The sequence below is a fragment of the Lemur catta genome, chromosome 8, assembly GCF_020740605.2.
Source record: "Lemur catta isolate mLemCat1 chromosome 8, mLemCat1.pri, whole genome shotgun sequence".
NCBI classification, from domain to species: domain Eukaryota; kingdom Metazoa; phylum Chordata; class Mammalia; order Primates; family Lemuridae; genus Lemur; species Lemur catta.
The window spans coordinates 17,748,214-17,762,151 of NC_059135.1; the positions used below are offsets into that span (position 1 = coordinate 17,748,214).

General features: G+C 56.5%; 1 protein-coding gene across 2 annotated transcripts in view; it reads left to right on the top strand.

Moving 5' to 3' along the window:
- TNS1 (tensin 1) overlaps positions 1 to 13,938 on the top strand; it is a 165,411-nt gene that overhangs the window by 51,049 nt on the left and 100,424 nt on the right. For both annotated transcript variants that reach the window (XM_045560112.1, XM_045560114.1), the window contains exon 2: positions 6,175 to 6,216. In XM_045560112.1, coding sequence (XP_045416068.1) covers positions 6,211 to 6,216 — 6 coding nt within the window. In that variant the 5' untranslated portion in view covers positions 6,175 to 6,210. The remainder of the gene's footprint in view (positions 1 to 6,174; positions 6,217 to 13,938) is intronic.

Here is a 13,938-nt window from a genome sequence, read left to right on the forward strand (position 1 = left end):
GGGCTGTGAGGTAGGCGTCAGCAGTAACTTCTCTGGAAACAACGCAGTGTCCACAGATGGATGAACGGATAAACACAAGGTGACGCAGTCCATACCGTGGAATAGTATTCAGCCCAAAAAAGGAAGGAAAGTCCTTCTCACACAGCTACAACATGAGTGAGTCTTGAGAACATCACGCTAAGTGTATTAGTCTGCCAGGGCTGCCATGACCAAATACCACACACTGGGTGGCTTAAACAACGGGGGTTTATTTTCTTACAGTTCTGGAGGCTGGAAGTCAGTGATCAGGGAGTCAGCAGGATTGGTGTCTTCTGACACCAACCTGTCCTTGGCTTGTAGATGGCTGTCTTGGCCTTGTGTCTTCACGTGGTCTTCCCTGTGTACATTTTTGTGTCCCAATTTCCTCTTCCTATAAGGACACCAGCCATATTGGACCAGGGCCCTTAATGACCTCATTTTAACTTAATGACCTCTTTAAAGACCTTATTTCCAAATACAGTCACATTGTGAGGTACTAGGAGTTAGGGCTTCAACGTATGAATTTGGGGGAGAGACATAGTTCTGCCCATAACACTAGGTGAGATAAGCCAGACACGGAAAAGCAAATGTTGTATGACTCTTCTTACATGGGGATCTAGAGTAGGCAAACTCACAGAGACCGAGGGTAGACTAGAGGTTACCAGGGGTTGAGGGGAAGGGGAAATGGAGTATTATTATTTAATGGGTGTGGGGTTTGTTTGGGATGATGAAAAAGTTCTAGAAATGCAGGACAAATTAGGATGGAAAGCAAAAAAGAAGAAAGAAAGAAGAAGTTCTAGAAATTGATAGTGGAGATGGTTGTACTATATTGTGAAGATACTTAATGCCACTGAATACACTTAGAAATGGTTAAAATGGTAAATTTTATGTTATGTACATTTTACCACAATTTAAAAAAAGGGACTGGCAAGACATAAGAACAACACCCCAACTTTCTCACTCATTCGCAGATGCACATGGCACCGTTTTGCTGGGGGCAGGGCTGTCGGGTCCAGCCCCAAGACCGGGCGGGCGTGGGTGTGGGGAGCTCCTCTGGAGGGCCGGGCAAGTTTAGGAGTTTGGGATTTTATGTAACTAAGGCTGGGACATAGGTCTTCCCTGTGGTCCTGGGGACAGGAGCATCACCCAGCTGGGGCCCAGGTCCTACCACTTGCAGCACACAGAGGTGCAGGGGCAGCGGTAGGCAGGCGCCTGGGTTTTCTCTCGTTCTGCAAAGAGCAGTGCTGGAGCCCACAGACCCAGACTCCGCCTGCAGCTCCCCTCTTTCCAGCGGGAGGCAATTATAATCCTGAAAGACACAATCCTGAATGCCATGATCCCAAATATTGAAATCCTGAAAGGTCAAAATTCAGAAAATATAATTCTGGAGAAAATAATGAATCATTTCTTTAAAAGATACTTATTTATTTATGTTTTTAAAAAGAGATTTATTTTAGAAACCTATAAAGACATGACATAGGACTCATAAGCCACTTTACACAATAAAACAGGCAATAAAACATACGTATTTCTGCAAGCACAAACACTCAGGTATACTAAGAGCAGCCACACAGGTACAATAGCTATGAGCAGATGAGCCATATTCATAGAGAAACAGGTCAAAAATGGAGCTGCATAAGTGCACATCACTCTGGTTGGTGATGTGTGCACCCGGCTTTATAACCGCAGTCATCTGAAATACTGTCACGGACAACCTAAGTCTTCTGATGAGATTGATCAAAAACTGTGACGGGTGACCTCCATGTCACCAGCACACCAGTCGCCCAAAGAGCCAAGACCTCAAGAAATTTTATCTTTCACAAATGCAGAGATTATGATCTAAACCCCTTCCCAGCTGCTGGACCCAGGGCAAGAGTCCTGGCCTCTTGCAGCTCCTTTTTCTTCGTCTGTGAGACGGGAGTGATTTGCTGACTTTGCAGGCTCGGAGGGTCTCAGAAAGATCAGGCATGTGACGGGATTAGCCCCAGTGCCTGGTGCGTAGTAGGTGCTTAACAATTGGCAGTGATTTTTACCAAGTGTCTCCTTTCCTCAGGCCTTGAGTCACTTCCATTCCTTCAACAGACATTTAGTGTGCACCTACTGTGTGCTGGGTTGGGACTAGTGTGATGAACAGGACATGCTTCCTGCCCTCAGGGCACTTGTTCTGTAGAGGGGGAAACGGATTAGAGACGAGGAAGCACACGCATGTCTAATTACAAATTGTAATTCGGTCTGTGAAGGCTGTGAAGGAAGAGAGATGGGGACAGGAGAGAGAGGTGTGTGTGTGTGTGTGTGTGTGTGTGTGTGTGAAATCTAAGGGGTCAGGGAGGGCCTCTGGGGGGTCGTGGGATTTAAGACAAAGCCGGAAGGGCAGGCGGAACACAGCTGTGCAGACAGCTGGAAGAGTGTTCCAGGCAGAGGGAACAGCCTGTGCAAAGGCCCTGAGGAAGGACAGAGCTAGGTGTCTGAAGGATTGAGAGGAGCTCACCCCTGTGTGTGGCATTGGGTCCTGGACTAGGGAGTCAGGCACAGAGTGAAGGTTGAGAGGAGGGGAGGGGCCAGGTCACACAGGGAGCTCCCTGCCCGGGCTGCCTGCTGTCCAGCGTTTTTAGACCCTCTCATGCTGGGGGAGTGTCCACAGTGTGCCTGTTGCTTGCATTGTGCCCAGGGACCTTAGAAGTTGAGACAATACTCCTGGGGGTTGCTGACGAGTGCCAGGCGCTGGCTGTGGTCTGGGTGGCTAACACTGTCACCTCCCAGTGGTACCCTCAAGCCCCCATCTCACAGGCTGGGGAGCCAGGTGCTCTGCTGCAGTGCGGGGCACATCTTTCCCCTTCCTGTGCCTTAGTTTCCTCAGCTGTGAAATGGGGACCATAGCTCCCAAGGACTCTGAGCGAAGGGCTTGGGACAGTAGCTAAGCTTCGTTAGTGTGAGCAAAGGGCCAAGTCCAGACATGCAGCACACTCGCTCCATGGGCAGTCTATCACTGTCACTGTTGCTGTTGTCGATGGCTCTGTGGAAATTGTGAGAGTCATCGTGGCACAGAGGGCGAGGGCACGTCTCTGGAGCCAGACTGTGGGTGTGTGCCCTGCCTCCTATTGGCCAGTTTATTAGCCTCTACATGCCTCTGTCTCCTCATCCACAAAATGGGGACAATAATGACAACATTCAGGGTTGTTCTGAGAATTAAGTGAGTTAATTTACACAAAGTGCTAACAACAGTGCCTGGTGCCCAGCAGGTGCGATGGACATATTTGGGGCTGCAACGTTATCATTATTCTTATATTGTTCAGAGTGGAAAGACTGGGCACAAGGCCCTCTTACTCCCAGGATCTAGATGGGTCACTGAGGTGTCCCAGGGAAAGAGGGCTTGCCCACGGCTGCCTTTCTGTGCTCAACCCTGCGCTACCAGCCCTGGGAGGTGAGCCGATGGCAGGGCTGGCACCGAGGGCCCCTGCAGACCCCCAGAGTCTGCCCCTGTGCAGACGGAAGCTTTCTTGCTTGGGCCCCCAGGGACAATGGGGACAGTCACTGCAGACACTGGGACTGTGGGGCCATAGGGCACGGGCCACAGGGTGGCAGGGGGCCCTGGTTCTCCCTGGCACATTCCAGGCTCCTGAGAGGGTGGCCAGGGGCCAGGGTGCCGGAGGGAAGGAGACAGCCTTTTAAGGAAACATTTCTCTGCTTAAAAAAAAAAAAAGAGAGAGAGACAAGAAACGCTGAAACACACAACAAAGTTAGTGGGCTGGCGGGCCAGCGGGCCTGGAATGCACAGCTGTGGGCGGAGGGGGCAGAGGCCGTGGGGGGCAGCAGGCCGAGGGGCACCTGGGCCTCAGGCCCTCGAGTGGGGGCTGGGCAGCTCCCCCGCAGATCCAGGCTCTCAGGGGGTGCCCCTGCCTCGGGGGACGGGGAAGCCACCACGGTCAGCACACCTGGCCCTCCCTCTTTCCACCGCCTTAGGCTGGGTGTGGGAGAGAGACCCTCCCATCTGTCTCAGAGGACGCCTGTCTGTGCTGCCCCTGCCTCGCTCTCCCCTCCTGTAACAGAGGGGCACGGGTGGAGGGGCTGGGGCAGGGGCCCCTCTTCTTGCAGCTGGGCCCTGAGTTCAGGTTCCCTGCCCAGCTCGGCTCCAGCTCAGAAGAAATGAGCATAGCAAGGCTGTGTCCTGGGGACTGTACCCACTCCCTGCCAGGGCATAGGGCCCCACATGATGGGGTGAGCTGGGAGAGGGCACCCCCTGGGGACCTGACCCATGACAGTGAAACCTAACATCCCCCAGAGTGGGGTTTGAGGCTGTGCCGGGCAGGGACAGCAGTGTCCCCTATGGCTAAGACTGACTGGTGGGCAGGGCAGGCAGGGAGCCCTGCAGGACACAGCCGCTCTGGGCCCTGACCCTCCCTTCCCTCCCGGTCTGTTCCCCCAGCACCTCTACCCCACCCTTGGGCCCTGTCCCTGTAGAGCCCTTTTCTAAAATAGTCACTCATAGCCCTGTGCCTGTGTGTATCAAGAGCCTTGGGTTTCTGGAAGTGGTTGTCCCTGTTTCCTCATTATCCTGAGAGTCGGGCTATGAATGGTAAGGTCCCCTTCACATCTTGACTTGGGATCATACCGCCTGGATTCAAATCCCGGCCACCATCAGCTGTGTGACCTTGTGCAAGTTGGTTAACCTCTCTGTGCCCCATGCACCTCAGCGGGGGATACGACATTAGTACCCACCTTACTGGGTTGTTGAAAGGATTAAATGAGTTAGCACAGGTAAAGCATTTATAATAACACCTGTCATGGAGTACATTTACTATAAGTGCTGGATATTATTGTTGTTGGGTTTTTTGGCCCCATGTGATTCTCCCAACAGTCCTGGAATTCTGTTGAATAAAGGGTGGTAAATGCTAAGACTGCTTCGGCCTCTTTGCTGGAGAAAGAGTTGGGCAGGGAGCCTGTGCCACAAGTGGGTCCAGAACCCAGGGCTGCTAACTCCCAGCTGTGTCACCCAGACCGTGGGGTACTGTCACATGCGCTGGGCTCCAGTGTCCTCAGCTGGGCTGGGGTGTCAAGCCTGGGAGCCCCCAGGCCGTCGGGACGACAGCATGCACAGGAGGAGTTGAGGCTGAGCTGGGCTGAGCTGTGGGCTTGCGCCAAGACTGGCTCCACCGGGGTGGTGGGCGGGGAGGGGCTGCCCACTGTCGAGGGCCCCCCTCTGGCCATCCATGGCTTGTGCCCAGACACCCTCATGCCCGAGGGCGAGCCTCCCTCTCTGTGCCCTGTGTGGGCTCCCTGCCTGGTGTTCAGGTCGGGAACTGGAGCCAGGGTTGAGGACTGAGCTCCAAGAAAAACGTGTCCCGGCTAGAAAAAAGGAGCACATTGAGTCTCTGATAAATGCCCCTGCTAATTGTCAGGGTAATGGCTTGGCTGCCAGGCCTGGCCAGGGGAATGTTATCTAAAGGAGGGGAGCGAGCGGTCGAGCCCTCCCTCCCTTCCTCTCCTCTCCTCTCTCCCTCTCCCCCACCCCTGTCTGGAGGCCCCAGTTGCCATCTCGTTCTCCAGATCAGAGAGGAAGATGAAACTGATGAAGGTCATGGCTGGCCCATAGCGGGCACTTCTGCCCCTCAAAGCCCTTCACATATATTGGCGACGCCAATGGCTTTCTTTGGAAGAGCTGGCAGGGGCCCTGCCCCGCCTGTTTCCTGCATGCTTCGGGAAGCTTTGCCAGGGCTGCTGGGAGCCCTCTGCAGCTCTGGCCTTTGGGCGAGATCCTTTGGCATCGGGGAGAATGGAGCGGGCAACTTTCCCTGGTCTAGAGGTCTTCATCTCAGTTTTTAAAAATGTAAACCAAACTTTACCATATTGTAGAGAATTCAGAAAATAGAGCAAAAAATAAAAATCCTTCTTCTCATTCCCTTGCCCCGCTGGTATTAAAGTGCTGGTGTCTGACCTCCAGTGACCCCGCGTCTGCGTACTGTTCACAAAATTGTGGCCTTGCCGCACATTTCACTTCTGCGTTCTGCGCCCCTCCCTTCCCCAGGCGTTACTGCCCGAGCGAGCGTTTCCCTGGTCCCCAGTCTTCTGCAGAACCCTCAAACTGGAAAGCGTCAGGGCGGGGCACAGGATGGCTTTGGGAAGAGATGCTCACCTGCCCTTTCTCTGTTCCTCCTACAGGTGGCCGCCCCCTGCATCCCTCCGTCCAGCCATGAGATGGTGGTGAGTGACACCCTCCCTTACCCTGCCAGCCGCGCACCCCGTTTCCGCAGCTCCCAGCTCCCCACTGGAGCCTTCTTTAGACGGAGTGTGGCGTTGGGCAATGAGGTGGGAGGAGGAGGGTCGACCTCCCTAGGCCGAAGCTGGACCGGGAGGAAATGAGTCATGAGGCCCCTTCTGATGAGATGCAGGGCCTGCTGTTTCCAACCTTGAGACTGGAGTCCTTGGAAAAACCCATAAAAGGGCATCTCGTGTGTCTCCAGGCCTGGCCAGGTGCCTGTTGTCCCAGGGCTCAGAGGACCAGGGGCTGCTGTGGCATCTCCTTCCCCCCGCCAGGTCCTGGGTCAGGCACCCTTCAGCTGGGGGCAGGGGTGGATGGCATGACCCGGGCAGTTTCTCACAGCCAGGTGGGCTCTGTTCTGCCTCCAAGCTCCTTGGCTTGACCCTGCTTTTCTGCTGTCCCTCCGTTTCCCCCACTCCCTTCCCCATCAGCCTGGACAGGGGCGGCTCCCTGTGAGTTGTGGAGAGGGCCCTGCTCCAGGCTGGCCCCGCTGGGCTGCTTTGGGGTGTTGGATGCTCTTCCTTCCTGCCCCTCAGCACCTTCTCCCCTGTCAGAGGTCCTCCTGCTCCCTGCTGGAGGTGGGCAGGGCCCTGGGGGCTGCAGAGGAAGGGGCCTGCATGCGTGCACGTGTGCACGTGTGTGCGTGTGTGTGTGTGTGTGCATGGGCGTGTGGGATGTGTCACGGAAGGGCACCATGTAGGGGTGATGGATGGTTTGGTGGGAGGTGCTGGTGGTGGTACTGGTGTGGCCGGGGGCTGGGGACGAAGGCTCTCCTGGGGTCCAGTTAGGCCACCTGGTCCCTTCTTCTGCACCAGCACCCATGTGCCCTGTGACGATGGGTCGATCCCACCCTCTTGCTTTCTGGATCTCAGTTTCCCTTTCTGTCAAAGAGAGGGGCCGGACTAGATGCTCCAGAGGTCCCCTCAGTGCTCATAAATGTTCCCTGTCCCTCCCTCCCTGTTTGACGTGGCGATGGAATGACATAAAGCACAGGGAAGTGCTCCGGGCTCTTGGTGTCACTGCTCTCTTCACTGGCCCAGGCCCAGGCCCTGCCAGGCTGTGTACCTTCTTTGCAGTGGCCCCTCTGCCCCTGGCCTCACCAGGGTCAGACCCTCCTGGGCCTGGGCCTCAGTGCTGCCCAGCTGTGCTGCTCCAGCTGTGGAGCGTTATTTGCACAGAGCCCAGTCAAGGGTCATCTGACAACAGCGGGTGTGGGGGGCGGGGTGCTGTGGGGAATGGGGCCAGAGTGCAGCCTGGCTTGGAACGGCCAGTGAGCAATCACTCTTGGCTTGCAGAGGGACATGAGGGGAGCCTGAGGAGGGCGGGTGGGGAGGCGTGAGTGTACATCTCTCATCGTCCCTGCTGAACGACCACCTTGTGGCTGAGGACAGAATGTCCTTGGCTGCTCTGGGAGCCTGGGGGCCCAGGGTTTAGAGACCACCAGGCAGAAGCCAGATGTCTGGCCGCTGGGAGTCTTGTGAGCTCTGTTTACATGAGGAGGGGTCAGAGGTTGGGACAGAAGGGAATAGGTTGGCATTCCAGTGGGAGGGACGGCAGATAGAATCCACAAGGAACGCCTGCCTGAGAGGGGTTGTAGAATCTTCGAGTCTCTGTGATGTGCCCCATCTGTGCAGGGGGCTCTGCCCTTTCGGGGAGGGTGGGTCAGCCACCTGGTGGTAGAGGGGCCCAGTGACACCGGGCTGTGCTCCCAGAGGCTCCCCTACCTGATTCAGAGCCTACCCCTGTGGTGGAGAGCGGGGAGTTAGACGGCCTCCCTCTGGGACCCGGCTCCCCACCCCCTGGCCGTGTGGCCCCCTGGCCATGGCTTACTCTCTCTGGACTGCAGATTCCCTTCTTCAGAATGGGGGTTAGTAATAGTACCTACCCTGTAAGGTTGTCGGAAGAATAAAATGAGCAAATTAATCCATTTAATTAATCTGTTTTCAAAACCCCTCAATGCCTGTCTCCCTTACTTGGAGCAAAAGCCCAGTTTCTCCCATTGGGAGCACTGCCCTACATGACAGGTTTCCTCTCTCACCTCGTCTCCTTCTCCTCTACTTCTCTCTCATCATCTTCCTCTCTCCTCAGTTCCCTCCCACCTCACTCACTCTGTTTCAGCCACCAGGCCTCTTGCTAGTCCTTGAACATACCGGGCACGATGCCTCCGGGCCTTTGCACTTACTGTTCCCTCTGTCTGGAATGCTCTTCCCGCGGGTACCAGCAAAGCTCCCTCCTGCCCAAGTCTTTACTCAAGTGTCAGCGTTTCCCTTCCCCCAGCAACCCTATCTCTCTTCCCTGCTGTCGTTACCCCTTAGCACATGTCACCCTCTGATGCACTGTGCAGTTTACTTATTTATCCTGTCCAAGGGGCGTTGCCCAGGCCAGCATGTGAACTCTATGAGGACAGGGGATTTCTCCTGTTTTGTTTGTTGCTGTGTCTCCACTGTCTTGTACACAGTAGGTGCTCTATACGTGTTTATTGTGTGACTGGAAGCAAGGCGTTCAGCCCGACGTCTGGCTCAGGGTAGGCACCCAATGAACAGGACTGCTCTTGCCCGTATTGCCTGGTTTGCTGCCGGCGGGGCTGTTGAGTTCTGTGGGTGGGAGTCTACGGGGGACGGCTGCCTTCAGCTGGAAGCTCTGTTGCTGTCCCCAGGGAGTGGGAAAGTGGCCCAGGGGAAACGGGAGAAAGTTTGGCTTCCCCTGAGAGCGCTCCGCACCTGTTTCCTCACGGGTGGGCGAGGCGAGTGCTTTGAACAGGTTCACAAGAGGGAGGAAAGGGCGGGTTTGTATTTTTCCTTCCTTTTCCATTTGCTGCCTGCCCTTCAGCCTCTGCAGCGCTGGTCCCCAGCCTCCCTGCCCCCTCCCTGTCCCTCACACGGTGTGTCTGTCTGTCTGTCTGTCTGTCGTGTTTTCCCCATAGCTCAGTTTGGCTGCAGCTCTCCCTCCAGCCTTCTCACTGATCTTGCTTAAATCCTAGCCCTGTGGGATTCAGACCCCTCATCTGGGACACAGACTTTCTGCCCAGCTTCAGGCCCTGCCGGCCAAACACATTTTCCAGCCTGTGCCTGGGCCAGCCAGGCCAGAGTGGCTTAATCTTCAACCCGTGTTTTTGCCTTACTCAACAGATGTTGCCCAAGGCCTTGGGTGGAAGGGTCCTAGGGTCACCGCCCTCCTGTGGGTGCACTGGTGGGGCCGGCTGGAGAGCGGGGAGGGCTTGTTTGCCATGGACACTCCTGGTCCTTGCAAAGAGCTGAAGCAGCTTTTCTCAACTTCTGAAAAATGACCAAGGGAATTTCCTAAGGGTGATAGCCACATGGAGTGGCTGTCAAGGTCGGCCGGACGCGGGCCTTCTCCACACACAGCCCGGAACCCTGGAGACTGGGCTGGGGGAGAAACGGTGTGCACTCTGCTTCTCCTTGCACAGGCCATCCCAGCCAGGGGCTCGGAATGTCCTCGCAGAGTGACTTGGAGGTCTGGAGGTCAGGTGGGGGGGCTGGAGGGAGGAGGTGAAGGGGAGAAGGGGACTTCCAGGCTGGTTTCACCCACACCAGTAATAACAGCCACAGTGAGAGGTTCACCCTATCATGGGACTTGGTATCTGCCGAGCTTTGTTTTGAAAGCTTTATGAAAATACACTCATTTAATCCTGATGACAGCATAATGACAAGGTGCCACGAGCATCCCCAATGTCATAGATGAGTAGCTGAGGCTGAAGGCCACAGAGCAACTAAAAGGGGGAGCTGGGATTCTGACCCAGTGGTCTGGGACAAGAGTCCACCCTCCTAACCGCTAATAATGACAAATGTTGCTGTTACTTGCATAGCACCTGCAGTTTTCAAAGCCCTTTTCATGACACTGGGCCATCAGGGACTCACAGTGGCTTTTGCAGGATCCTGGGCGGGCCCAAGTCCATTCTGGGTAGGCAGGAAGGGCAGATTGTGTCGTGGAACAAACTGGGGCTCAGAAAAGAGGGCTGACCTGCTCACAGCCACACAGCCAGCGGTGGCAAGGCTGGGTCAGGAGCGGATTCCTGGTCTTTCTGCTCCCCAGGGTGCCCTGGGTGCTTGATCCTGATGTAAGTCCCTGGCGTTTGCAGGTGGCGGGCTTCTCTTGGGCCCCTCTTTCTAAACAGCTGGCTTCTCTCTTTGCCAGTAGGCCTGGGATTTGTGGAGGGTCTGTGCATCCATTTCACCCTCTCGTCATCCCTCCAATAACTCTCTCCGGGGCGCCTGCTGTGTGCCCGGCACATTCTACATGCTGGGGCTGCGAGGTTCTTTTCTGCCAGAGCTGTCAGGGTTTCTCGAAGGCAGGTGGGCACGCATGGAGTAGGCCTGGAGCCACAGGGCGGAGAGGACTTAGATGCCGTCTGGCCCAACCCTGCTCTTTTGCAGATAAGGAAACAAGCCCTGAGATTTTAAAATGACTTTCCCAAGGTCTCTCAGTGTCAGATCTGGGGCTGGAAGGCACTGGCTGTGTCACGGACGACGGGGAGGGCGTGCTACGAACTGGCACCAGGGGAAGCGTGGACTCAGCCCCGGCCTGCTGTCTTGCTCTCCATCAAGGAGAGCGATGACTGGTCACGGTAGTGACTCTGCACTCCAGTCTGATGCATCACTCATCCCGAGGAACTGGGCAGGCCACCAGTGGCCATCTTTGTGAAATCCTGAAAAAGGGCTGATTTTCAACTGGGAGCGGCAAACTCTGGGTGTTGCATTCCTCAGAGGATGCACAGCATGGGGAGGGAGGTTGGAAATTCCAGCTTGTGCAGCCCCTAGGGCTGCTTAGTCCAGAGAGGGAACACAGGGGATGGGCGCAGAATGGGAGCGAGAATATGTTGGCCTGGTAGGTGGAGGTTGTCACGAAGAAGAGGAGACCTGGGTGTACAGAAGCGCCTTCTAATACCTAAGATGGCTCAGTGGGGTGTTCTTTCATGGAACATCACACACTCACTAACACCTCTCAGGGGCGAGGCACGGTGCTGATGGGGGAGCTGCCTGGGTGACAGTCCTCAGAGCCCACTGAGGTCCTGCCCCCGGGCTGGGCTGTGAGGGCACAAGGTCCCTGAGGTCAAGGCATCCCTGAATGTGCTAAACACCTCCCCTGTGACCCCGACTGGGAGAGGCCCAGGTAGGGTGAAGGGCCGTGCCCTCCGGGACCCTGCTGGTCAGTGGCAAAGAGAGAGAGAAGACTATGCTATGGAGATTAATTAGTGCCCGACTCTGGGCTTCTGACCAGAGGTAGCCTTGGGGTGCAGGGGAGGAAGCCATCTGTCTGTGCTGCGGTCGTCCGGCCAGTTTAAGATCTGAGCAAATGGAAGAGAGGAGGGAGGAGGGGGAGAGCGTGTTCCAGTGGGTGGCAGGGCTGAAACAGAGAGGGCAGGGCCTCGGTACCAACTGCTGGGTCTGACAGAGGCCCGGGGCCATCTAGGTAGATGTTCTGGGCTAGTCTGCTCTTGCTGGGGGACGAGGGGACAGGGCAATCTTGTATTACCTGGGCTCGAACATACCCTCGGTGGCCCTGGCTGGGACTGGTGACAGGAACGGCGAGAGTACGGGATGGAGGCAGGAATGAGCGTGGCTTGAGTGGGCCCGAGCGGCTGTGAGCAGAGTCTGCGTGCCAGAGAAGAGAGGGCAAAGCAGTGGGGTGGGGGTGGGGGTGGGGGTGCGGGGGAAGGGCCAGATCGTGGTGGAGTCTGCAAGCTGAATTGAGGAACTTGGACTTGATGTGCTAAGCACTGAGGCCACTCTGGGTCCCTGAGTGGAGGAGTGACCCAAAGCAGGGCGTTAGAGCTGGGAGTCAGCTGCCAGCTGTGGGGTGGCCTGGCAGGGAGGGCTGCCAGAGGAGGGCAGGGCGATCTGGATGGGGCTGGAGGGGGTACGCATCAGGGGTGCTTACGCGAGGGGGCTGGGGGCGGGTAGCAAGGCCTCGGGAAGCACAGCTTTCCAGTGCCCTGGCACGGGGGACGGGGGGAGGACAGCCACATCCAGTGGGGGGCGTGAAATATTCCAGCCTGGCCCAGGGCCAGGGCTGGTGAATGTGTGCAAGCCAGCCTGGTGGGGGTGTCCACGGTTGCCCAGCCTCCGCCAGGATTTGGCCCCTGGGGGTGAGTTGGGGGGGAGGGGCTGAGGACAGGAGTGAGCTTGCCAGTCCCCTCCCCTGGGGGGTGCAGGGAAAATCAGACATAACTTTCCACTTAATCACTTCGGGCCTGTTCTTTTCCTCCGGTGGCCTCTGCCTGCCTGGGAGAGGATGTGGCCCCTGCAGCAACTGAGCCCGTACACTTGGGGTCCCAGGCTCTGGCTGCTGGCTTCCCCTGCCACGCCCCCCTCCTGCCCCACCTGCCCAGTGCCCTCCCTCCAGCCCCTGGGCATTTGCTGCCAGGTCCTCAGATGGAGGCTCAAGGTGCAGCTCACAGTCAGCTGGCCACTCTCCCTGGAAACTGAGGCTCCTCATTTGCCAAAAGGGGTTCGAAGTGCTCCTTCTAGAGCCCTTGTGACAATTAAGCCAGGATGCCTTGGGAGGCACAGAGCACTGAGAAAGAGTCTCTCTGTTGTTTTTGTTATGATCTCTTGATACTTGGCCTTCAGGGGGCTGTGGGGACCATTAAAGGAGGCATGGCTATCACGTGCCATCTCCGCCAGCCACGCTCCCTCTAAGTGCCCCGTAAATGCCATTTCCCTGCCCTTCCCTTCTGCTCTCAGCCCCGGCCCTGCATCTGCTTATGGCCCTATTTTTGGAACAAATGAGCCTGGAATAACTTTCTCTGGGTCCTGGGTCTGAGGCTCCCACCTCCCTTTCCGACCGGCAGTGCTGTGGTGACCTCACAGTTCACTGCCATGGCGGTAGATGTGATGTCATGGGGTCTTTTTAGCCCCCAAAACTGCCTGGATTCCAGGCCTCCCAGGGGGCCAGAGTGGGGAGAGCTGGGTGGAAGGGGGCAGGGTGTGAGGAATTCTGGACGGAATGTTCCTCTGGAGGCTGAGGCTGCATTCTGCCCCCAACCCCCCAGCCCTGAGCTCAGGCTTGGGCACCCCCCCCCACCCTGCCGTTTTCTTCCTCCAAAACAGCAGCCCACAGACGCATTTTTCCCGGCCCACCCTCCTTGCAGGCCACCAACGTGTCCCACTGCGTGAGCCTCCAGGCAGTCATCCCAGCCACCCTCCCATCCTGGCCCCTCTCTGGGCCCACACAATGGAGGAGGGTACAGGCTTGTATACAGGGGCCATGCTTGTCTTTTTTTGGAAAAAAAAACTGAGGGAAGGATGTGCAGCTTCCCTGTCCATGCTGTGGTCCACAACCCCTCAAATTCAGGAAGTTCTCTCTGTTGTCTGATCTCGATCTCTCCTGCTGCAGCCCAGTTCCTGCTCTTCCTGTGGAAGTGCAGTGAGGAAGACTCTCCTGAGGCCTGGGGCACAGGGATGGCTACAGATAGCCACCCCTGTCAGAAATCTTGCTCCCGACAGGAGGGCAGTTGGTTAGGAGGGACAGGAGCTGACTAAAGGTCATTGCCAGGGAGAGGAGCCATAGCACAGGGGCTGAGAGGAGCAAGGTTCAGACACCAGCTCTCCTGCTGAGTGGCTGTGTAGCCTTGGACAAGTCATTTAGTCTCTTGGGCCCTCAGTTTTCTCAACTGTAAAATGGGGTAATGTTCCCCTCCTAGT